This window comes from Cornus florida, unplaced genomic scaffold, assembly GCF_030987335.1.
Source record: "Cornus florida cultivar Cherokee Brave unplaced genomic scaffold, ASM3098733v1 CherokeeBrave_3.0.0_Hap2_Chr06, whole genome shotgun sequence".
Lineage (NCBI taxonomy): Eukaryota > Viridiplantae > Streptophyta > Magnoliopsida > Cornales > Cornaceae > Cornus > Cornus florida.
The window spans coordinates 46,074,442-46,100,159 of NW_026775576.1; the positions used below are offsets into that span (position 1 = coordinate 46,074,442).

At 37.9% G+C, this 25,718-nt stretch overlaps 2 protein-coding genes across 2 annotated transcripts; one reads left to right on the top strand and one right to left on the bottom strand.

Moving 5' to 3' along the window:
• Nucleotides 1-673: 673 nt before the first annotated feature.
• On the top strand, nucleotides 674-1,405 carry LOC132314023 (uncharacterized). Its single transcript, XM_059812948.1, has 2 exons — nucleotides 674-794; nucleotides 942-1,405. The coding sequence occupies exons 1-2, from the start codon at nucleotides 674-676 to the stop codon at nucleotides 1,403-1,405; spliced, it is 585 nt and encodes a 194-aa protein (XP_059668931.1).
• Nucleotides 1,406-8,248: 6,843 nt separating this feature from the next.
• LOC132314026 (uncharacterized) lies at nucleotides 8,249-24,308 on the bottom strand. Its single transcript, XM_059812949.1, has 2 exons — nucleotides 24,299-24,308; nucleotides 8,249-8,796 (listed from the first exon to the last, which is right to left on the bottom strand). Exons 1-2 carry the CDS (start codon nucleotides 24,306-24,308, stop codon nucleotides 8,249-8,251), a joined length of 558 nt encoding a protein of 185 aa, XP_059668932.1.
• Between the last annotated feature and the right edge of the window lie 1,410 nt (nucleotides 24,309-25,718).

A 25,718-nucleotide genomic window follows, 5' to 3' on the forward strand; every position in this document is an offset into this window, starting at 1 on the left:
GGCAAGATTCAAATTTAGCTGCCATTCATCAGTTGATTTCAGGTGGAGACACAGTAAAGGACTGGACCTTACACACAGATGGTGGTTTATGGTTCAGAGGTTTGATTGTGGTACCTACAGTTTGTCGGGAGGATGTATTACAGTAATTTCACACTTCTCGTTTTACTGTTTCTCCAGGTGGTACCAATATGTATTACAATTTAAAATGCCAGTATTAGTGGAATGGGATGAATAAGTATGTGGCTCAGTTTGTTGCCAGATGTCTTACCTGTCAGCAGGTAAAAACAGAGCATCAGAGATTTGCTGGTCTATTGTAGCCATTGCCTGTAGCGCAGTGGAAATAGGAGTGTATTACAATGGCATTTGTGACAAGGTTTTTGACGTTACAGAGGGGTAATGATTCTGTGTGGGTTATTATTGACAGATTAACTAAGACAGCTCACTTTTTGCCTATTAAGGCGACAGATACTACCGAGGCACTTGGCAGATTAAATGTCAAGGAGATAGTGAGATTACATGGGGTTCCTGTGTCTATTGTTTCGGATAGAGATGCCAAATTCACATCGAAGTTCTGGGAAGGACTTCACGTAGTGTTTGGTTCACCGTTGCATTTCAATATGGCATTTCATCTGCAGACGGACGGTCAGAGTGTACTATCCCGATCTTAGAAGATATGCTTCGGGCTTGTGTGCTTGATTTTGGTGGTAGTTGCGAAGATCATTTACCTCTTAAGTTTGTCTACAAAAATAGCTATCAGTCAAATATTAAGATGGCTTCTTTTGAGGCGTTGTATGGTAAGCCTTGTCGTTCTCTAGTTTATTGGATTGAAGTGGGTGAAATAGCCGCCTTAGGACCCAACATTATTTTTGAAACTACAGAAAAGATTAATTTGATTCGGCAACGGTTTCTTACTGGTTAAAGCCGATAGAAATGTTATGCAGATAGACGGAGACAGCCATTGTCCTTTGAGGTGGGAGACCACGTGTTTCTTCGGGTTTCTCCACGAAAAAGATTATTACGATTTGGAAGGAGTGGCAAGTTGTCACCTTATTTCATTGGACTATTTGAGATTCTAGATCATGTAGGCGAAGTCGCTTACAGGTTGGCTGTACAGCCACAGATGGACAGAGTCCATAATGTGTTTCCTGTTTCGATGTTACGGAAATATGAACTGGATCCGTCTCACATGTCGAGTTGGGTTGATGTTAACATTGATGAGGACATTTCTTATGAGGAGGGACCCATTCAGATTCTTGACACTCGGGACAAAGTGTTAAGGGGTAAGACGGTGCCTCTCGTGAAGGTTTTGTGGCAACACCACGGTGCCAAAGAGGCTACATGGGAAGGAGAACAGGATGTTCGTTATGCGTATCTGAGTTTGTTTTCTTTCCTAGGTATGACTTGATTTGGGAACGAAATCCTTTTATGTTGGGGAGATTGTGACGATTTGCATTTTTTCATTTTTTCGGACTTCACATTTTGTGCGCTTTTTTTTTTTTTTTTTTTTTTTTTTTTTATTTTTTTTTTAAGATTAGTGTTATTTTAATTAATTATATGGGATATCATTTGATGATTTCATGAGGTGTTATTGATTTTTATTATGCAAATGGCATAATTGATAGTTGGAAATATTTGGAAGGTTTTATGGTCATTTTGTGCGGTCATACTTTGACCACTTGTGGGATTGACACATGGGTGCATACTTGGCTGCACCTTATGCATTTGTGTGTTATATTGTAATAGCAAACTTGAAGCAATAGCATAGAGAATTCTGCAGAAACAATTTTTGTACTTTTGTTTCCTATCCCAATGTCACTATTTTTGAACTTTATTTTGAAGGCCTTGTGTTGGGAATTTGATGTAGCCTTGTGAATGAAAAGTGATATAGAGATCATGAACTTTCTTTTGGTATAAAAGGTTGTGTTGGTCTTTTCATTTTCTAAAGTTACAAAAGTGATTTTAAAAGAAAAGGTATGGTTGTATTTAAAAAGGGAGGTGTTCTTCGTTTCTTCTATTTTTGGTTGCTTTAATCCATCCTTTGGGTTGCTTTGATTTGTTGGTAGCAAGGTTTTCAAGCTTCTTTGAGGTTGCGTTGTTTAAATCTCACAATCTTTGCCTTTAGTGAGTTAATTCCTATTAATTTGTGTATAAAACAGTGCTAAAAAAAGAGTCTGTGTTTCAAGGGCTCGAGCCCAAACCCCAGAGCTCGAGCCTTGTTCTTCAGAATTCTAGAATTTCATTTCCAGAGCTCGAGCCAGACTTCTGGGGCTCAGGCCTCTGTGCTCAGAGCTCGAGCCCAACTTTCAGGGCTCGAGCCTTTTCTGCTGAAACTAAAAATTTGTCAATTGAGGTTGTGATTTCTTGATTTCTTGAGTATTAAGGTGTATACTTGTTTATTGTTGCTATTGAGCTTGTTTAAGGTGATAAGGTGTACACTTGAATACTGAAATTGTTCTTGAGTACTGTTATTGCTGATATGTTAATTATAATTATAGAAAAGGAAGCATGCTCAATGTGTTCAAGTTTAATGAAATGTAACCAAGAACTTAATATAAAAATGTTAAGTTGATTTTGATAATGAGCATGCTGTGTTGTATAGAAAACTAAGTTGATAATTGATATAGAAATGCCGCACATTATATCATTATAAATGTACATTCATCTCACAGGGTTTTGGGGATGAGTTTGGAATGGAAAGGTTTTGTGAGGATTATAAAATTGGTTTGGAAAGAATGGTTGAGGAAGCCAAACAAAAAGAGGAAACCTTGTGTCCGTTTGGTTAATGAAATCTAGAAGAGACATAGTTAAATGTCCTACGTGTGGCTGTGTCACTAGGTCCCAAATGACGGCAAGGGGGTAGCCTTGTGTCAAGGATCGATGACCAATTCTCTTCCATAATGCCGAGGAGGTTTGCCTTCGACCGGGATACACTAACTCGATAGTGGGTAACGGATGATAAGGATTTTGGGGAATGGGAAATAGTTTTGATGGTTATTTCATGGCATTGCATATTATTCCATGTGTTGTTTATTTTCCAGTATACTATAATCCCTATTCTCATTACGGTTCTTTGTTTGGATTCACGGAGCTATTAAGAAGTGTACTTTAGGCAACTCCTACTGAGTTGTTGTGCTCATCCCTATTTTATACACATTTTTTTAGGTCAGGGAAAGGAAGTCACAGAGGACGTTCCTCCCCAGCTATAGACAGATTTGGGTCTAGTGGTTGTAGTATTCTCTTTTGTTCAAAAGACAATGTATATTAGTGAGACAGTGTTGTATAATGTTGGTTAAGTTACATCCCTCTTATGTAATAAATGTTATTAGACTTTGAGACTTTAAATTTGTATTATGAGTTACTTGTTTAGTTTCAGATAGGGTATTATGATGGGAATGGATAGGGGAATATGTATGTGTGAGACAGATTTAAAGGGATTTTTATGTCTTTGAGACCTTGGTTATCCATGTGTTGTGTTCACAATCCGGACTCCAGTCTTGGGGCATGACAGTTAGCAAGCTTTTGGATGTTTACAAATTCTCGTGTGTAAAATTTTTAATGTAAATATTCTTGGGAGAGTTGATTAACAAGGATGTGTATAATTCTCATTGATGGGTGAAGATCATTAATCCACCGTTGGCTGGGACTATGAGAAGAGGGAAAACACCACGTGAGAGGAGGGAAATGCAGTTTCTAAATGATCAAAAATAGTGTACCAAACACATCATGTTGGTTTATTATGTAGTTTTTTAAGCTCCAAGTTAGCAGTCTGCTTGTGCTTTGTTTCATCTATTTTATGAGAGACTGATTAAAAAATTTATCTTCTAAATTTTCTGTATACAAAAAAAAAAAAAATCTTCAGTACTCTCTTTTAATTGAATGAAAATCTTGTGAATTTCAAATCTGTGCTATACATGAGCCTGTAAAACTCTAATTAATTTGTGTTAAACATTAATCACAAATTATCATAAATTCCTAAACTTAGAACTTCAATTAATTTCACATCCTTATAACGCATAAATAAATATAGTTAGATATACATACCTTGATTCATGATATCAAACCTTGTTGAAATTAAATCCAACGTCTAGATTCTTTAACCATGAACCAATTTGCAACACTGATCAACAGTCAAAGGCGGCAACTGGTTTCTCTCTCTTGGCCTTTTGCACACATAAAACTTTTACGTGTTGTATCTTTAATCGTACATAATTCATGGAGTATATGCAATTTTATAAAGACAGAGAGAGGACCAGTTTTCCTTTTAGTAACATAATTATACTTTCCATCAAAGTAAGAAATAAGAAAGGAAAACACTTCTCCAATAAGTAATTACCAAAAAAAAAAGGTAATTATAAGTTGACCAAGAATAAATAATATTAATTGATATCTATTTACTTAGCCACCAAGTAATATGTCACATGTCCAAATCATGTGGGCCACAATTAAATAAACAATCTTACATTCTCCCATTTGGCACATATGATAACTTCTGTAGTGGTTTAGTAAAATAGTCATTAGCGTGTACCATAAATCAAATTAAGGTATTAAGATGGTCATTATAAATACTATGGTAAACAAACTAACAATGTGAGTCATGGCGGTTGTATGTCCCTAAATGACACAGTCCCTTCCATGTACTACAACACTAGTAACCCATTTACCATAGTCTATAAGTGAGAAGCATCAATATAGGTCAAGCAATAATGTCTATTCTAAGACTATTCATGTTTTCATCATTTAAAGTAATACATGCATGTACACATATAAATTAACAGGAAATATCATAAACACATTTTAATGAGTTCAAAATGTCAAATATATATAAGCATTGTTAAGCAATCCACAACAAAATAATAATTAACTTTGATTACATTCAAGACCCATTCTTTCAACATGCCCTATGAATGTCTTGGGTGGTAATCCTTTTGTTAATGGATCTGCAACCATAAGTTGTGTGCTTATCTTTTCAAAAGACACTTGTTGTTTCTGAACTTCTTCTTTAACGGTAAGATATTTCAACTCCATATGCTTAACGCCATTGGAATACTTATCGTTTTTAGTAAAGAAGACAGCTGCGGTGTTATCACAATAAATTTTCAGCGGTCTAGAAATTAAATCCATAACACCAAATCCCGAAATAAAGTTCCGCAACCACAAACCAAGATTTGTAGCCTCAAAGTATGCTACAAACTCAGCCTCCATAGTAGAAGAAGCAATAATAGATTGTTTTGCGCTTTTCCATGATATTGCCCCTCCAGCTAAAAGGAACAAATAACCAAAAGTGGATCTTCTACTATCTACACATCCAGCAAAATTTGAGTCTGAGTAACCAATAACCTCTAAATCACCAGTCGTTCTAAATGTGAGCATATAATTCTTTGTTCCTTGTAAGTATCTCATGACTTTCTTTGCAGCTTTCTAGTGATGCATTCCTGATTTGCTTTGGTATCTGCCTAGCATTCCAACTGCAAAACCAATATCTGAACGAGTGCAAACCTGTGCATATATCAAACTTCCCACTATAGATGCATAAGGAATATTTTGCATTTCTTTATGTTCTAATTCATTATTTAGGCATTGCATTAAACTAAATTTATCCCCTTTCTGTATTGGAACAATACTAGCTGAACAATGTTCCATACCAAATCTCTCTAGAATTCTCTTAATATATGTTTTCTGAGGCAATCCTAACAATCCACGTGACCTGTCACTAAATATTTCTATTCCTATCACGTAGGATGCCTCACCCATATCTTTCATCTCAAAATTCTTAGAGAGATAATTTTTAGTTTCATGCAATAAACCAAGATCACTACTAGCAAGCAAAATATCATCAACATATAGAATCAAAAATATAAACTTACTCCCACTAATCTTCTGGTATATACACCAATCAACGGTATTTTCATTAAAACCAAAAGAAGTAATAGTATCATTAAACTTAATATACCATTGTCGGGAAGCTTGTTTAAGTCCATATATTGACTTTTTATGTTTACAGACCATGCATTCTTTACACTCTAATCTGAAGCCTTCAGGTTGATCCATATAGACTTCTTCTTCTAAACTCCCATTTAGGAAAGTTGTTTTCACGTAGGATGACTTTTTATGATACAACTCTAAATCATAATGAGCTATAAATGCCATGATAATTCTAAAAGAATCCTTCTTAGATACATGAGAGAAATTTTCTTTATAATTAATGCCTCATATTTGAGTGAAGCCCTTGGCTACAAGTCTGGCTTTATATCGTTCAATATTGCCATTAGAGTCGCGTTTGGTCTTAAAGACCCATTTACACCTGACTTGTTTAAATCCTTCAGGCAATTCAACGAGTTCCTAAACTTTATTTTATTCCATTGATGTCAACTCCTCATTCATGGCATTAATCCAATTAGTAAAATTATTACTATTAATGGCTTGTGAATATATAACCGGATCCTTACATATCCCTATATCAAAATCAGATTCATGTAGATATACCACATAATCATTCGAAATAGCAGGTCTCTTTTCTCTTTGAGACCGTCTTAATGTTATTCCTTGTGGTTCTTCTATAACTTCATTGGTGATAGTTTCATTATGGAGTTGTTGATCATTTAATTGTTCTTCGTTGTTATGCAGTTCAACAACTGAAGAAACAATTATTTATTTAGAAGTTGTGGGTAAAGGGATTTGTACCCTAACTTCTTGAATGATCACATTCTCATTTCTATCACTCCCACTGATTTCACCATCCTTAATGAATCTGGCATTACCGGTTTCAACAATTCTTGTACTATGTGTAGGACAGTAAAACCTATACCCTTTGGATTTTTCTGGGTAACCAATAAAGTACCCACTAACTGTTCTAAAATCTAATTTTTTTTCATGTGGATTATAAATCCTAGCTTCCGCTGGGCAACCCCAAACATGCAGGTGCCTTAAACTAGGTTTCCTTCCTGTCCACAGTTCATATGGAGTTTTTGAAACTGCCTTACTAGGAATCCTGTTTAATATATACATATCAGTTCTAAGAGCATACATCCACAATGATATGGGTAACGAGGAATTACTTAACATACTCTTAACCATTTCCATAAGAGTATGATTACGCCTTTCAGCTACACCATTCTATTGTGGCGTGCCTGGCATATGTATTGAGCATAAATGCCACGCTTTTCAAGGAATTTAGCAAACGGTGTAAGGCAATAACCCGTTTCATCATACTTTCCATAATATTCACCACCTCTATCTGACCTTACTATTTTCACTTTTTTATCTAGTTGCCTTTCAACCTTATTTATGTATACTTCAAGAGTATTCACTGCTTGAGATTTTTCATGCAACAAATAGATATATCTATAACGTGAAAAATCATCTATAAAGGTAATAATATATTTTTCTCTACCAAAAGATGGAACATCAAAAGGTCCACAAATGTCTGTATGAATAATTTCAAAAAGCTCTATACTTTTTGTGGCTCCTTTCTTTGTGTGTTTGGTTTGTTTACCTTTAATACAATCCACACACCCAATAAAATCAGTAAAATCTAGATTCTAAAGAATACCATCTTTTACTAATCTTTTTAACCTTTCACTGGATATATGACCCAATCTTTTATGCCACAAGCAAGATGAATTTTCATTAATTGAGCTACGTTTGGTTCCAACATTATGATGCAAGGTCAAAAGTGTTTTAGAAAATAAATTATCAAGCTTTATTTTGTATAAACCATCAACAAGAATTCCAGAACCAACAAATTGGGATTTTTTTGAACAAACTGAAACATCTATTCCCAAATTTAAATGAAAAATCATTAACATCAAGTTCGGACAAAGAAATCAAATTACGGGAAATTGAAGGAACATAAAGAGTTTTAAACAATCTAAATGAAATCCACTATCTAAAACTAAATGAAATGTCCCAATGGCTTCAACTGGAATTTTCTCCCTATTCCCTGTGAACAAGAAATCATCATTTGGATTTGTGGTTTGGGTTGAAAGGAATCCCCTTCTTTTCGAACCATTCTTTACATTTCATGCAATCTTTTTGAAAGTGTCCAGATTTTTTACAAAAATGACACTTATCATTCTTGCATTCTTTCTTTTGAGGTGTTTATTTGGGGTGTTGCTCGCTTAATGCCTTTTCCAGGCTTTTTCCCAAATTTCTTTCTAGCTTCTTAAGTCATGAGATGAACATTATGATTATCTTGTTGCTTAAGCCTTCCTTCCTCCTAAACTAACATACTGGCCAATTCATTCACATTTCACGTGTCCTTAATAGTGTTATAGTGAATTTGAAATGGCCCATACTGAGTAGGTAAGGAATTGAGAATAAATTGAACGAGAAAAGTCTCATCCACATTCATCCCTAAAGTTTTCAATTTTGCAACAAGATTAGTCATGTCAAGAACATGCTCATGCATACTACGAGTACCATCAAAACGCCTAGTAGTGAGGTCAGCCATTAATTTCCCTGCAAGAGACTTATCTACAGTACGGAAACGTTCTTCAATATTTTTTAAATATTCCTTAGCACTATTAGTTTGGGGAAGAGTTGTTTTGATATTGTTTACAATAATCATTCGCATAAACATAATACTCAATCTGCTCGATTTCTCTGAAACTTTATGGAGAGTCTTTTCTTCCTCACTGCTTTCACCAGTAATAGCAGTAGGTTTCTCAATTTGAAATGCTAAATTAAGATCTAGCACACCTAAGTTGAACTGAACTTGCTCATTCCATTCTGAGAAGTTAGTCCCATTGAGAATTGGAACAGATGAAGCATGCGAATTCACTGAAACAGGAAGAGATACTGCAATAAAATAATCATAATAAGGTAAATGCTCATAACATTAATACTTTGAGATAACAACACATATAAAAATAAATAAATACACTGTACAACTATGGTACCCCTTTGGGTAGTAACCACAAAATATAAAAAATTGATGCTTAGATGTATTTATTTATATATAGCTTCATTGGTAATGCACTAATTAATTAAATAGACAAGTTACATTTGGATATCCTATATCTACCCAATTAAAAATTACATACAACCCCTTAATGTTTATTTAATCACTTGAAAATTAATTCCCTTTGAGGAATTATTTCTAATAATTGAATAAACCCAATATTCATGAATTTTACAAAAAATTATAAGCATTATTATTCATGAAATATTGCAATTATGTCTACCACTAAAATTAATATTCATTCACCATTATGGTTAGGCCACTTTGATTGTAACGACCCGGTTATTTACTTCCCTTTTCTTTTTCCTGAAATTTTACGAATGAATTTTTTTCGTTTAATTTTCCTTTTTGAACTCTATTTCATGTCGCTTAGTGTCGTCTAGAGTGCTTGGAAATGATTTCTGAGACTCTTTGCCATGGATTGACAACTTTCTTTGAGGACCGAGTCATTTCCACATTTTCACTTTTCGGACACTATGCACTATTTCGTCCTTTTCCCTATTCTGTCTTTTTCCCGTTAGTCAGTTTTTGGCATAACCACAATTTTCATGCTCGGAGTTAGATTTTGACTTCACATATCTTGATCTTGGGTGGTTTCTACGAAATACGTATCTTTATTTTTTCAAGAAAGTACTCTGGTTGCTCCCGGTGTCCATAGGGGCATGGATGCACAATTCTTTAGAATTCTTTTCTTTTCTTGGGGTGTTTTTCATAAATATCTTTTGAAGATATTTTATTTCAGGGGTATCTAAGGAAATATCTTTTGGAAGATATTTTCATTCGGGGGTAGTTTTGCAGTTAACCCTTTTTGTAGGGGTCATTATGCAATTAACGAAAGTTATTGCAAAATGTCTCGTCTGGAGCCTGGATCCTTGTGTGTGATTCATTTTCACATTTTGTCGAGTCGTGTACTCTTAGAATTCCGTTCTGGTCATTTTACTCCAGTTTCAAAGTTTCTAGACCCGGTTGTCGCCGAACTTGTTCGGGGCATATCTCTCTGCTCAGGACTCGGTTTTTGAAATCGTTTCTTCTGTTATTCATATTTTCTCATTTTGAATCTTTTTTGTTCATAGAGTTTTGCCGTTTGAGCGCGTTTGCTCAAAATCTACTTTTCCGGACCCGGCGGGGCCCTTTCGGGGCACTTTTTGAGACTTACTATAAATAGGAGACTTAAAGAGAAAAATCATAATTTTCTTCTCTTTCTCCTTTCTCTTGGCCGGCTGCCATGCTTCTTCTTCATTTTTCAGCCACTTCCATCGAGTGAAAACTCTTCGGCCTTAACATTTAATGCTTGTCTTGACGCCGCGCATCTTATGCCCTCATTAGAATCCATTTCTGACGATTTTTTGAGTTCGGGTTTGGAGTCAAGTTGAGATTTTCATGGGGTTTCTTGCGGATTCTAGTTCACAGTGTTGTCCCCGATAAAACCTCTCGGTATCGTCGAATTCGGGGCACTTTTATTTTGGTGGGCCTTTGAGATTTCATCTCAAACTGAGGTAGGGGGTGTTCTAGGTTGTTTTTTTGTTATATAGCATGCTTGTGATGCTTATGATACTTGTTTACATGCTTGGATATTAAATATAGAGATTTTAATTATTTATTTTTCTAGCATGTGATTTGATTTTCCCGTTTACCCATAGCCTTGTTTAAACATGTGGCATGATAGAATATTATCCCTTGGTATGTAGATTAACATATATTAAATTGAGAGAAATTGGACAAGTAACGAAGATTTTATTTAATATTTTACTAGAATAAAATATTAATTCATGTAGCCTTAACTAGCTTGAAATCGATGTGTGTTAGCATATTATATTAGGCCCTAGCATGCTCTTCAACATAAGTAAATTTGAGAGTAATCGGAGATGTTTTAAAATTTAGAGAATATTTAATTAATTGATTAATTAATTTATTCTAAGTGTACTATTCACTCCATTTGATTTCCGACTTAATATTCATGATGTACATGCCATGTAGTTTCACATATATTTAATCTAGAATATTTGATTAGGTTTTGAAACCTTTCATATATTAATTTTCTAGTATTAAAGTTTAATACTCATGGCCGTATCTTGCATGTAATTCACTTGTATCGTGTTTTTAAATCAAGTCTTGACATGTTGTATATTATACATTAACTTGAGAGCAATTGGATGAATTCCAAAATCTAGAGTTTTTAATTAAGAGGATTAATTAAAACCTACTCAATGATTCTTTAAACTTGATTAAGTTTCTAACTTGGTATTCATGATCTCCTTGACAAATTCCTTCACGTGTGTCAAGTCAAGAATAACCGGATAAGTTTTGAAACTTATATTTAATTAATTCCTTTGTATGGAACTAAATTCACATGGATGAATCTTGTATGAAATGAACTAGTAACTTGATCTTATACTTGTCCTTGGCATGATCCTTGACATGCCTTGTTGTAGAACACTTGATAACTTGATCCCTTGAGTAGATTAAGTTCCCTTTTTATGCTCCCATCGATATAATCATGACCCCTTGTATCTAGGTTTCATTAACGTATTTAATGAGCATTTACTTGTCTTGAAATGGTTTAATTACACATGTGTTGCTTAGAAGGTAATTGAATCATGTATCTTATAATTGTGGTATATTTTCTTCAATGAATTCCAAGCACTATATATCATGGTTGTTGTCTATATAGTTGCACACTATGATTTCTTGACATTTCACATGCCATCATAGTTGAGTACTTAGGGCATGACTTGTATGTTCCAAAATCTTGGTTGTGCATGAAACGTGGTTAATGCATTTCTTGTATTTGATACAATCTTGACTTGCACAACTTGTTGATTTTGGGACTTGGGATATCAATCAAGAATTGACATGGCTAGGACTTGGTTCTAGTATGGGGTAATGTCCTCCTACAACTATTATGCGCACTAGGGGAAAGGTACCCATGGGTTAGTAGCCCTAAAGTGATCTCAAGAGTACGGTTTTAATCCAGGCGATATCCAAGTTTCTACATTGGTTAATTTCACACCTTGTCTTTGTCGTGCTATGTGAAATGCACCAACCTTGTTAATTGCATAGATACCATGCCTTGATCTTGATTTCTTATATTACTTCTATCGTGTTAGTTGGAATGTTCCAATCTTGTTAATTGCATAGATATTATGCCTTATTCTTGACTTCACGTATGACACTTATCGTGTTTCATGGAATGTTCCATCCTTGTGAACTTGCATAGATATTATGCCTTGTCATTGATTTCTTGTATTACTCTTATCGTGTTACTTGAAATGCTCCAACATTGTTAATTTCATAGACATTATGCCTTGTACTTGGTTTCTTGTATAATCCTTATCATATTCATTGGAATGCCTCAATCTTGTTTACTTGCATAGATATTATGCATTGTCCTAGGCTTCATGTGTTTTTCTTATCCTGTTAATTAGAATGCTTCAAACCTTATTTAATTGTATTGATAATGCAATTCATGTAAAACTATCAAGCATCTTTCTTATCTTGTTCTTGGATTATCCCAACCTTGATTCATTTCATATATGTATATATATCATGATTCTTGTTGCTTAGACTCTTAGGTAGCTTAGGATGCTCCCCGAGTCTCACTTTGACATAGACGTTAGGTGGCATGAGCCCCTTTGACATGTTTCACCTTAAGGTGATAAAATTGTAAAATGCTAGGTCGATGCATGCTCATCTCCTATGAGTAGCTTTATGTTGCTCACCCCTACGTTACTGGGGCATATTTCAGGTATGAAGAGTTGGTTCGTGATGTTCATCATTGCTTGGATGATTGTAAACTTAAAGGTTTTAAATACTTGTAACGGTTAGCTTGAAATGCTATTTGTAGCCTTATATGTCAAAATGTGTATATTTGATTCTAAACATGTAATGTGTACATGAGTACACTCTTTTCAATGTATTTGACGTGTATGAGATAAGGCCGGATGCCAATGACATGTATCTTGTATTCTATGCAACTTTAACTTTATGAAATATTATAGAAATATTGAATAATGTCAAGTCATTATTTCATCATGCTTGCATCGGGTGTGGGAATTCCATTTTGATTTTTTCATAGGGTCTCATTTATCTTGTATGAAGTGTGGCCAAGGGCCAAACGGTAATTTGAAACCATTTGTTGATTTTAGTTTTAAAGTTTTCCATTTTAAGTTCATTTTTGCCTTTTTGGCCGTTAGGGGGTCGGATTTTGACTCGGCCATTTTCGGGAGCCGCGGACCATTCCTGCGCGCTCAAAATTACTATTTACGTCTGCGTGCATGATCGTTTCCGGGAAAAACCCTTTTGTTTACGTTTTGAGCCTCCTACGGATTCATTTCCCCTTTTTGTTGAAAATTCTAGCTTAAGGGCATTTGGGCTATTTCCTTTGGGAAATAAATTCCGTTCTTAACTCTGTTACATAGAAAATGTGATTTTAGGGGGAGTTTCTTTTTCGTGTTTTTCCGAAAAATGTCGTCTTGACCTTGAAAATCTCATCGCAAGTTCAATTTTCTGCTAAAACACTATTTCTGCATTTGACCCAGGGTTCTGCCCATTTGGGCGGGCGCCCGCGGGTTTTGGGCGGGTGCCCGCGGTTACTGTTCCTGCTCCAGACACTTTTTTTCAATGGGCCATATCTCACTCGTTTTAACTCGGAATTGGTCCGTTCTTGTGTCTAAATTAATCGTGTCGAAATGAGCTTTCCAATGGTAGCAATTATAACTTTAGATTCCTCTTTTATCTCAAGATATCCTTGTTTTAGTGAGAGGGTATCAGTTTTTGGTTCGAACCGGGATAGGGTTTCCATCCCTTCGACTTCAGGACTTGATATCTTTGCCGTTCGGACTCCGAATCATGCGATTCTTGAGTCCAAATTTGTTAATTTATCATTGTCTTTCCAATGGTATGCTTAGTAGCATCCATTTCTCTGTGAAATGACCATTTTGCCCCTGGGGCTTAATTGTTACCTTTCCGATCTCTCGCTTCCGCACTTATCCTTTTAGGTTCTAAGACCTCATGGAAGGTCACCTTAGGGTCTTAGAGGTGTGTTGTGCCTTGGGAGACCATTGTCTTGTTCTTAGCTTCCGCATCTTGGATCCAGTTTGGGTCATCACAAGACACACTGGGTTGAAAAATCCAGGGTCGTTACAGGTGGTATCAGAACGTCCGAGTTCGAATACCTTGGACGACGGGTTTTGGGTGCATATCATGCTCATGTTGTTTTGATTTGATGTGTCATTTATATCTTGATAACATGCCTTGTTTGATAACATGTCTTGTATGATAACATGTTCACATGCTTAGGTGTTTTGAGACATCTATTATTCGTTAAGCATACTTTATGTGTATATATACTCTTGATAACATGTTTTGATTTGATAACATGTCTGTTTGCTTATGTGGCACCTTAAGTAGATAGTCCATTGCTAGGTTGCATGCTAGTTGTTTCCTTTTATATCAGGTTTTGGCATTGTCTCTTAGGATCTGTCATATTGCTAAGCACTGAATATTGCATATTCAAGCGCCCTTAGTTGCATTAGTTAAGTCCATTATTTGATTATTCTATATAGATTATCTTCATTTGCATGTTTTTATATATTTTCAGGTTCATTGGCCAAAAAGGAGCAAAAAAGATGTTTTGTTCAATCTTTGAATAACAATGTGCTCAAGGCTAAAGTTCTGGCAACAGTGGAGTCTGAATTTGCTCACCATTTTTGACCTATCAAACTTAAGAACTAGACTTCCATTAAAACATGGTGTATTTAAAGCTTTGAATTAGCTTTCCAAATCTTCAAACGGTTCATCATTTGGAGTTTGGAGCAGAAAGTTATGGCTGTTTTACCAAAGTAATGCAAAGTAGGTCAAGAGAAAGGAGCATTCTGCCCAAACTTTGAGCGCTCGAAGTGCTAACTTAGAGCGCTCGAACTTTAAGCAGAATACTCTCCGGGATCCATCACTTCAGCCCACTTGCTCTTTGATTCCCTCATTTCTAATTTCCATCTTTATGGGTTGGTTGGAGATGTCTTTTGGTGGTAGTTGAGCCTTGTTTGGTGGAGAGAATGTCTACAAGGTGAGGGGAACCACACAAAAAATTTCATATCTCATCTTAGCAAGATTTGTAGAGAGAGAAAGAGGAGGAAAATATTGAGTTCTTGAAGCTACAACAAAGGAGCTCGAAAATGGGGATGGAGACCAAGCTTCTTCCTTCCTTTAGAGCTTCCATGGGTAACTAAACCTCCATCTAGGGAGGTGATGAGGCCCCTCCCTTGTAAGCATGTTCTAATTTAGGTTATATTTTGGGGCAACAATGTATATTTTTGGTCTTTCCATGATCTAGAGCCTTCTATTTGTTGTAATGGATTTTAAATGTTTATAAATGGTTATTTTGAGTTATTCATCTTGTCTTAGATGGTTACTTTTCCTAATCTTATTGCTTGCACTTTTATAGTGACAATGGAAGTTAGATCATGGAATGGTTTTAATGGCATGGAGTTGGAGAACCTAGATAGTTCATTGCTTAGGGTTCCCCTTTGATGGTCTATGCTTGATTCTTAGCTTCATGTGCATTCATCATTTTATCTAGGGCTTGATAATCTTTCATTCAAGTAAATGTGGTTAAGCTACACCTTAGTTAGGTAGTCTAAACATGTTCACCTTTGATGGATCATGCTTGCTTAAGATTTAATGAACTTCTTGAGGATATTATAGCAACCAAGTGTTGCTATGTATCAAGACCATAATTTATATTGTTTTTCCCCCAATTTAGCTCTAATCTAGCATGTGTATAGGGATGGAGGCGGATTCACTTCCCTAGTACTTTTTACTTTTATTTCATCTCCTTTAAACTTTTGCAAACTTTTATTTTATGCATCTTAATTTCATAGCTTAAGTGACAACCAACAAATCCTCTATGAACACCCCGTATCATTCTAAAAAGACTCTAGACACTTAGGTTGCCATAGATTAGCACAGTCCTAGTGGTTCGACTTACCCGACCAATAGCCCTATTTTACAATGATTCATGCTATTGCGAAGGTTGATTTATTATAGATCGAATTCTCAACCGATTAATTTTTGGCGTCGTTACCAGGGACTGCAAATGGTTTAGCAACCGAAGTTTTTAAGGTTAATTTTAGTTTGATTGTTAATATCATGAATTGTGAATATTTCTTATGTAGTTTGACCATCTTGTGTTGTAAGTGAGATTTTAGGGTCTTGAAGCTCGCCGAGGGAAAGCTAGCTAATTTGTAAGTCTAGAGGACCCCAGGTAAGTCTCTTGACCTTCTAGTTTCGAATTTTTAATATATCGTGCATGTGTTAAAGTTAGTGATAGTTAAATTGTGAGCCCTTGTCGAGGCTAATTTATTGTATATATTCAATTACAAGCATCGGTCCTTGTCGTGGCCATTTAAATTCTATCTTGACAATTGAGGAGAATTGGAACATTGTATGTGGAGTTGTGAATGATGAATAGTTGCGTTGATAGCATTATGTATTGTTGATGTTTGGCCGTAGATCACTCTCCCTACCAACTCTTGACTCGCCAGTTGACATAAATTCACTTGAAAGAACTCTTAGATGAAACCTTAGGGAATTTTCTAGCGCAAGAGAACTTGAAACTGAATTTAACACAATGGCTGAAAATGTAGGAGAAGTCAGAAATGAGGGAATTAATAATGATAGGGTCGAAATTCCAAATGTAGAGCCAATGACTCTCAGGGACCATTTCATTCCTACTACATATGCTTCACCTTCATGCATAGTGATGCCAAACATCGATGCGGCTCAATATGAGATCAAATCAAGTACCATTCAAATGCTTCCATCTTTCCATGGCCTTGATAATGAAGATCCGTATAAGCATCTTGATGAATTCCTTGAAATCTATTCGACCATCCGGTTGAGAGGTTTTCCTGAGAATGCACTCCATCTGCATCTTTTTCCATTTTCTTTAAAAGATAGGGCAAAGTATTGGTTAAACTCACTCACTCCAAATTCCATTACTTCTTAGGCTCAATTACAACAAGAATTCCTTAAGAAGTATTATCCGGTGAGTAAAACCAACCAAATGAGGCGTTCCATTCTTAGCTTTTTTCAAACGGATGGAGAACAACTCTACGAGACTTGGGAAAGGCTACAAGATCTTCTTAGAAAATGTCTGCATCATTTGATTCCAAAATGGCAATTAGTGCAAGCTTTATATGCTGGTTTGACCGAACCCCATAGATTCATGGTTGATTCTTCTTGTGGTGGGATGTTCATGTCCAAGAATACGGATGAGGCTTGGACCCTACTAGAGAATTTAAGCGAAAATTCACTTCAACATAATTCTTGTAGGGCTCCGACCTCAACTAATGCAAAGAACACCAACCCTTGTCAACCAAAATCAATAAGGGATGAATCATCTCAAGTGGATGCCATAGCTCATAAATTCTATCAATTGATGGCACCACATCTCTCTCCTTCATTATCTCAAAATTTGGCAAGTTCGATATGCTTATCATGTACTAGTCCATTCCATCTCACGGAAGATTGCCCCACACCAGAGCAATTTTCCAATCCAAATCAAGAGCAAGCTAATGCCATGTTCTCAAGATCCGGGAATAATCCCTATTCCAATACCTACAATCCGGGATGGCGAGATCACCCAATTCCAAAATCAAGGGCATCAAAATCAGCCCCCTCCTCAATTTCAAAATAGGTAATTTCCAGCCTCTTCAAGCTACCATCCTCCGTATAATCCAAATCTCTCTAATCAACCTCCGGTGTACCCAACTGATGAAATTATGGCTGCAAACAAGCAAATGATAGAGTCATTAAACAAGCAAATTATGGATTCCAATAAGCAACTCTTGACATCTTTGTAACCTACTCTTCAAATGGTTCACTCTCATACTCAATCCATAGCTAAGCTCGAAAATCAAGTGGGCCAAATAGCTAACTCTGTGAACCAATTGCTTCAAAAAGACAAAGGCAAGATTCTTGCTCAACTATTTGAAAATCCTAGAGGGATGTATGCGACTGATGAAACCCTTCCATCGAGTGGGCCGAGTCGTAAGCATGTTCAAGCAATCACCACCCTTAGGAGTGGTAGAGTGGTTGACAATAAGGTTGATGGAGACAAAAATGAAAAAGAACCTCCTTTGAAAAATCCAAATTCAAGCTCTTCCAATCAAATTCCAAGCTCTTCTCGTCCAAATACCATTCACGGAAATCTCACACATGTTAACCCGAATGTGGAAATTACTTATGAGCCAAAAGCTCCATTTCCTCAATGTCTTCAAGAGTTAACACTTACTGGGAACAAGAATTGTAAAATTCAAGACATGTGGGAAGTTTTCAAGCAAGTGAAGATCAACTTGCCCCTCTTGGATGCTATCAAGCAAATCCCTCCCTATGCGAAATTCCTCAAAGACTTGTGTACTCAAAAGCGCACTTCTAAAAATCATTTGCCAAAGAAAGTGAGGTTAACTAAAAATGTTAGTGCTATTATTCAGCACAGCACTCCTCCAAAGTATAAGGATCCGGGTGCCCCCACAATCTCTTGTGTCATTGGTGACAACAAAATCGAGAGGGCCCTCCTTGACTTAGGAGCTAGTGTGAATTTAATTCCATACTCAGTTTACTTACAGCTTGGCCTAGGAGATTTAAAGCCGACTTCCGTGGTTTTGCAACTTGCCGATAGATCGGCCAAGCATCCACGAGGCATTCTTGAGGATATCATCCAAGTGGACAAATTCAACTTCCCGGTAGACTTTGTGGTTCTTGACACGAAACCAGTCCACGATCCAAAAAAGCACAGTCCCGTGATCCTTGGTAGGCCATTCTTAGCTACGGCGAATGCATCAATTAATTGCCGAACCGGGGTGATGGACATTGCTTTTGGAAACATGATAGTCAAACTCCATATCTTTCATGCAACTCAACATCCTTCCAATGAGGATGATTGTTTCCTTATTGATGTCATTGATGAAGTGGTCGAAGAATCTCTCCCCTTCATTCTAAGCAAGGACCCTTTTGAAACTTGCATGTCTCATTTCGACTTCTCAAACTTTGACATTGATCAATCTATCTAAGAAGTTAATTCTTTGCTTGATGTTGCTACTATCATAGACATTCCCCCTTGGAAAATTCCAAAAGAGCCGCTTCCTCAGCTCTCCACCACTCCTCCGGTTCCATCTCTGAAATTTCCACCACTACTTGAGCTTAAGCCGCTCTCGGCCCATCTCAAGTATATATTCCTTGGTTCCAATCAAACTCTCCCGGTCATCATTGCATCGGACCTTCTAAAGGACCAAGAAACCAACCTTTTAGCGGTGCTACAAGAGCATAAAGAAGCTATTGGTTGGGCAGTGGCTGACTTAAAAGGAATTGACCCCTCCATTTGTATGCACCGCATTCATATGGAGGAGGACGCAAAGCCTACTAAAGAGGTTCAGCGCCGGTTAAATCCTAACATGAAGGAAGTGATAAAATTGCTAGATGCGGGAATTATCTACCCCATCTCTGATAGCAAATGGGTGAGCCCCACAAAAGTTGTTCCCAAGAAATCCAGTCTCACCGTTGTTGAAAATTCAGTAGGTGAGCTCGTGCCACAATGAACCACCACTGGGTGGTGTGTGTGTATTTATTACCGGAAGCTCAATTCGTCAACTAGGAAAGATCATTTTCCACTACCATTTATTGATCAAATCCTAGAAAGGCTAGCCGGCCAAAGCTACTATTATTTTCTTGATGGTTATTCCGGCTATAACCAAGTGGCAATCGCCCCCCAAGATCAAGAGAAAACAACATTCACATGTCCCTTTGGAACTTCTGCATATCGACGCATGCCTTTTGGGCTATGCAATGCTCCGGCAACGTTTCAAAGGTGTATGATGTCCATATTTTCCGATATGGTTGAAAAATTCTTGGAAGTTTTTATGGACGATTTTTCGGTCTTTGGCTCCTCCTTTGATTTTTGTCTCAAAAATTTATCTCTTGTGCTCCAAAGATACAAGGAGACAAATCTAATTCTAAGCTGGGAGAAAAGCCATTTCATGGTCCAAGAAGGCATTGTTCTAGGACATGTCATCTCTAAATGGGGAATCAAGGTAGACAAGGCCAAAGTTGAGTTAATCTCTAATCCTCCTCCTCCGAATTCCGTCCGTCAAATCCGTTCTTTTCTTGGCCATGCCGGATTCTATCGTCGCTTCATCAAAAACTTTAGCAAAATCTCACGGCCCTTGTGTAATCTCTTAGCCAAGGATGTTCCATTTAATTTTGATGAAGTGTGCATGGAAGCTTTCATTAAACTTCGCACTCTCCTCTCATCTGCCTCAATAATGAAACCGCCCAATTGGTCTCTCCCTTTTGAGATCATATGTGATGCATCCGACTATGCATTAGGCGCGGTTTTGGGCTAACGTGTGGACAAGCTCCCATACGTCATTTATTATGCTAGTCGAACTCTTTTTGATACTCGATTAAATTACACCACTACTGAAAAAGAGTTGCTAGCTGTAGTTTATGCCTTGGATAAATTCTGACCCTATCTTCTAGGTTCCAAGGTCATAGTCTTCTCGGATCATGCCGCCCTTCGGCACTTGTTAGCAAAGAAAGAGACCAAACCCCGCTTGATTCGATGGATACTCTTACTTCAAGAGTTTGACATTGAAATCCGGAACAAAAAAGGGGCAGACAATGTTGTCGCCGATCATCTCTCTCTCTTACTCATTGAAAAATCTTCCGATTTCGCCGCTGTCTGTGATTCCTTTCCGGATAAGCAACTCTTCCAGATTTCTCATGCAAATCTTCCATGGTTTGCGGATATTGTTAACTACCTTGCGGTAGGTAAAATTCTAACTCATTGGTCCAAACAAGAGAAGGACCGGTTCTTCTCCCAAGTCAAGCATTTCTTTTGGGAAGATCCGGAACTATTCAAATACTGCCTGGACCAAATCATTCGGGGATGTATTCCCAAAACTGAGACCACAAGCATCCTCAATTTCTCTCATACTCTTGCTTGTGGAGGCCGTTTCAGTGCTAAAAAGACCGCTCACAAAGTTCTTCAAAGCAGATTCTATTGGCCTTCCTTGTTTCGAGATGCATACAATTTTTATAAATCATGTGAAAGATGCCAAAGGCTCGAATCCATGTCCCAAAGAGACATGATGCCCCTCACTTCCATCTTAATAATTGAAATTTTTGATGTGTGGGGAATCGACTTTATGGGACCATTTCCACCTTCTTATGGCTATGAGTACAACCTTGTCGCGGTGGACTACGTTTCCAAATGGGTGGAAGCCGCGGCCACCAGAACCAGTGATCATAAAGTCGTGATCGAGTTCATTCAATCCAACATCTTTAGTCGTTTTGGTACACCCCGAGCAATCATCAGTGATGGCAGATCACATTTCAGAAATTGTTATCTTAAATCCGTCCTTTCTAAGTATTCCGTCATTCATAAGGTTGCTACACCTTACCATCCTTAAACGAGTGGTCAAGTAGAGGTTTCTAATCGGGAGATTAAGCACATTTTGGAGAAAACGGTTCGACCGGACAACAAAGATTGGTCACTAAGACTAGACGATGCACTTTGGGCTTACCGGACGGCTTATAAGACACCCATTGGCATGTCGCCATATCGACTTATCTTTGGCAAAGCGTGTCATCTTCCGATAGAATTAGAGCACTATGCTTTTTGGGCCATAAAAAGGCTAAATTATGATCTCAAACATGCCGGCTCTAATCGTGCTGTGTAACTAAATAAACTTGAGGAAATCCAAAATGATGCATATGAAAGTGCAAAAATCTATAAGGCAAAGACTAAAGCTTTTCATGACAAGCACATTGCCAGCAAGTCTTTCGCCCCGGGACAAAAGGTTTGGCTTTTCAATTCCCACTTGAAACTCTTTCCCGGTAAACTTCGGTCAAGATGGGATGGTCCATACATCATCACTACTGTCTTCCCTCATGGAGCAATTGAACTCCAAGATCCTGCAAAAGGATCACTATTCAAAGTTAATGGCTAACGGCTTAAGCCTTGCATTGATGGCATAGTCCCAACCCGAAAAATTGAGAAAGTCCTCTTGACGGACCCAATTTATGAGGATTGATGCCTGCTCTAGCTTCGTTTAGCTATCGACTTTAAATTTAGCAAAGCAAGGGAAGCAATTCTTTCTATTTCCAGGCCTATTTACTTTTCTAATTGCCTGAGCCTTGAAATTTTCTGGGAAATGGTTAAGAAAAGCCAAAACTTTAACCTTATCTGGAACTATCTTAAATTGTGTTCCCGCAATTCAAGCTGGTTTTCTTAGACCTTCTTGGCCCTTGTTTTCATTCCCGGATGTTTCCATCTCTTTCCAGCAATTTCATCGGATCTTTGGAATGCTACACATGTGTGTAACTTCTCATTTTTAATGCATTGTTGGATCATGGTTCCCCAAATTCCATCCATGTATTGGAGTGATGTTGCAAAGTTTGAAAAATTTTCCCAAATTCCATCCATGCATTGAAGAGATGTTGAAAAATTTGTAATTTCAGTCATTTCACCCAGGCTTGTGCTCACTGGTCCAATTTCGAGCACTCGAAGTCCAAGCTTCGAGCACTCGAAGCTTCCATTTTTCCTTCAAACACCTACTGCCTCAAGTTCGAGCGCTCGAAGACACACTTCGAGTGCTCGAATCCCATCCAAACTCACTGTCCAAACTTCGAGCGCTCGAAGTGCCACTTTCGAGCGCTCGAAACTCACTGCCCAAAGTTCGAGCGCTCGAACCCCCCTCCCTCCTTTTTAATCTTGACTCTCTCTCTCCCGTGTCTTTCAATTCTCTTAACCCACGACCTCATTCGTCCATTTCCTTCTTCCTCTCTTCCATTACTTCCCTCCCACCCCCACACTCCTTCCATCACCCCACAACCTCAACCCTTCCAACTTTCTCTCTTTCTCTATTACCTCCTAACTTATCCCACTAATCTCATTTATGCACCAACCACCCATATCCTCCTACCTTTTCCCCTCCCTTCCATAATTCCTCTACCCCTTTCACTCATCCCATTCCTACACCTCCATCCCTATAAATACCCATCACCCCCACTATTCCTCCTCATTCCATCCGTACTTCTCTTCATTCCTCTTTCAAGGTATGTCTCTTCACTCTTTCTCTTCATTCTTTTTGTTCCATTTGTGTTTCATTTGAGGTGTATGGGCATCAAATTCTTGGAGTTTGGTTGTGATTGTTGCTATGCTCTAAGATAGAGAGCATTGTGTTTGAAAAATTTTGGGTTTCTTCATTAATTCCTCTCATTCTCACATTCTCTCTTTCTTGGTGCATGCCACCTGCTCGCTGAAATTCCCAAACCACGTCCGCCTCTCCAAATGTCTCATGCCGGCCCTTCTCGTCGTCCTAGACCTTCTGAGGATGTCCCCGTCGTTCCTTATGAGCAGCCTCGAGCCCCTTAGCTTGACAAAAAGCTCAATTATGAGCTTCTCTTCCCGCTCACGGGTGTCTTTGACATTCTTCCCACCACTTCATGGGCCGCCGCGGAATTAGTCAACCGGCGCCTTCAGCACATTTGCTAACCCGTTGCAAAGGTCACCTACCCCCGTGTGGTGCAACTCTTCTACTAGAATCTCAATTGCCCTGAAGAGCCGCCAGTCTCTCTCACCACATCCATTGATGGCATCCCTTTTTCCTTCACTCTTGCTGACATGGTGGCAGTCTCCGGCTGTCCTCTGGACTGCCCCGATGACATTGCCAATCGTGAGAATCTCCCTTTATATGAGGAGCCGGATACTTTAACTGTGGAGCAGGTTGTCGCTGCCATTTGCAACGTGGATGACCCTCATCGACCCCGGAGCTTTACCCTCAAATCCACTCTTCCAGAGCGAGCTTGGTTCCTTGACTCCGTTCTCAAGCATAATGTTTATCCCTTGGCACACAGCACCGAGCACCGAGGCCTGATGTTGCAAGCCTTGTATGCCATGGACCAAGGCAAATGGTTCTATGTCCCGGAGCTCATTTGGGACACATTTATGCGGTTCTGGGACGAGTGTATCAATGCATGGCAGTAGCGTCTTAAAAATTGGCCTTTGCCATTGCCATTCTTCGTTATCAAGCTCTTGAAGCACAAAGGCTTCATTATTCCTCCTCATGAACCGAGAGGCAAAAAGATTCAAACTTTTACTCTCCGCCGGTGGACCAATGTTCTAAGCCATTCTCGGCACCCTCGGCTCGTTGGTCCTCCATTGCCCCACTCTCCATCTCTTCCTTTTTTTGAGGATGATCCCATGGCGGAGGACGCTGAATAGGACGAGCCTCCTGTTGATCTTCCGCCGGACCAGGCCTTTATCCGGGCTAGTCTTACCGGTATTCATGAACGGATGGATCGTTTTGAGATTTCTTTGGCAGACTACACTCAGACTGTGCGTAAGGACTACTTGCATGCCGAAGAAGACCGTCGTCTTGCTGCAGACGACCGACGTGTTGCGGCGGCAGACCGTCGCGTGGCACAGGAGGAACGGCGTGAGACTCAATCTCTCCTCAATGCCATCTTCGCCCGTTTTCCCCCGGCCCCGTAGATAGTTGCCAGTGTTGGACTTTATTGTTTTGTTTCGCATGTGTATATTTCTCCTTTCTGTTTTTGTTTTGCTTTTAAACTTTAGCATTGTGCTATGCACGAGTTGCTCTGGTTAGACATGATTGACTTTCAGTTCCTTTTGCAATCATGTCCACTTCATTTTGAATGTAAATTCTCTAACTTTTCTGTTATCTCCTGTTCAGCATTTTTCCTTCCATGATTTACTGTTTATTACTATTTTTGTAGTTGGTTCTGCCTTTTCTTCATGTCCCATTTCAAGTGGCACATTTCAAGTTTGGGGGAAACATTTGCCCATTCACGTAGATGGAAACCTTTACCTTCGTCAGTCCACCTGGTATTATTGTTCCTTTTATCCCCTATGCTCTTTATTTATACATCTTTGTCTCACACATTGAGGACACTGTGTACTTCAAGTTTGGGGGTGCAATTTTGAATTTTTGGTTCCACATTTTTGCTAAGCAATGATAGTATAATTTGAAACTTGTCGGGGATGAAGCATATGTTTAATAACTTGTATATAGAAGCAATTGTGAATTTTTGAAAATAAAGAAAAATGTGAATTTAAAATGATCATGTGGATTCAAATTAATCTGTATAAATGTCTCAATTAGATTCTCGCTGGATTTTACACTCTTTTATGCTTCACAATGCACAGATGCACATTGAAAACTTAACCGTGAGGCATGTAACTTGATTAACCTTGATCTTGACCTAGTTAATCTGAATTGATGAACCTAATAGATGGATACCTTTGGCATGATAAAAAATAAAAAATAAAAAATAAAAAATAAAAAATGGAAAAGAAAATAATGACCAGTTGAGTTTGTAGCCTTTCCAACTCGAGTTATTAAGCCCTATGAGTGTCTCTATACTCAACACCCTAAAGCCATCTGGTTTGGGAGTTGTTGGCCTAACGCTTGCTACATGGGTTGGTTAGAAAGCTTAAAAAACTTAGACATTGCACGGTCATTAAAATATATATATATATATATATATATATATATATATATATATATATTGTAATAAACATGGTTCGTTGGAATTTGTAGCCTTGTCAATTCGAGCTATTAAGCCCTAGGAGTGTCTCTACACTCAGCACCCTAAAGCCATCTGGTTTGGGAGTTGTTGGCCTAACGCTTGCTACAAGGGTTGGTTAGAAAGCTTAAAGGATTTCAGCATTGCACAA

Coding starts and splice junctions, on each gene's coding strand:
- LOC132314023 (XM_059812948.1), top strand. CDS start 674: ATGCTTCGGGCTTGTGTGCTTGATTTTGGTGGTAGTTGCGAAGATCAT. Junction 795..941: donor TTCTTTTGAGGCGTTGTATG/GTAAGCCTTGTC, acceptor AATGTTATGCAG/ATAGACGGAGACAGCCATTG.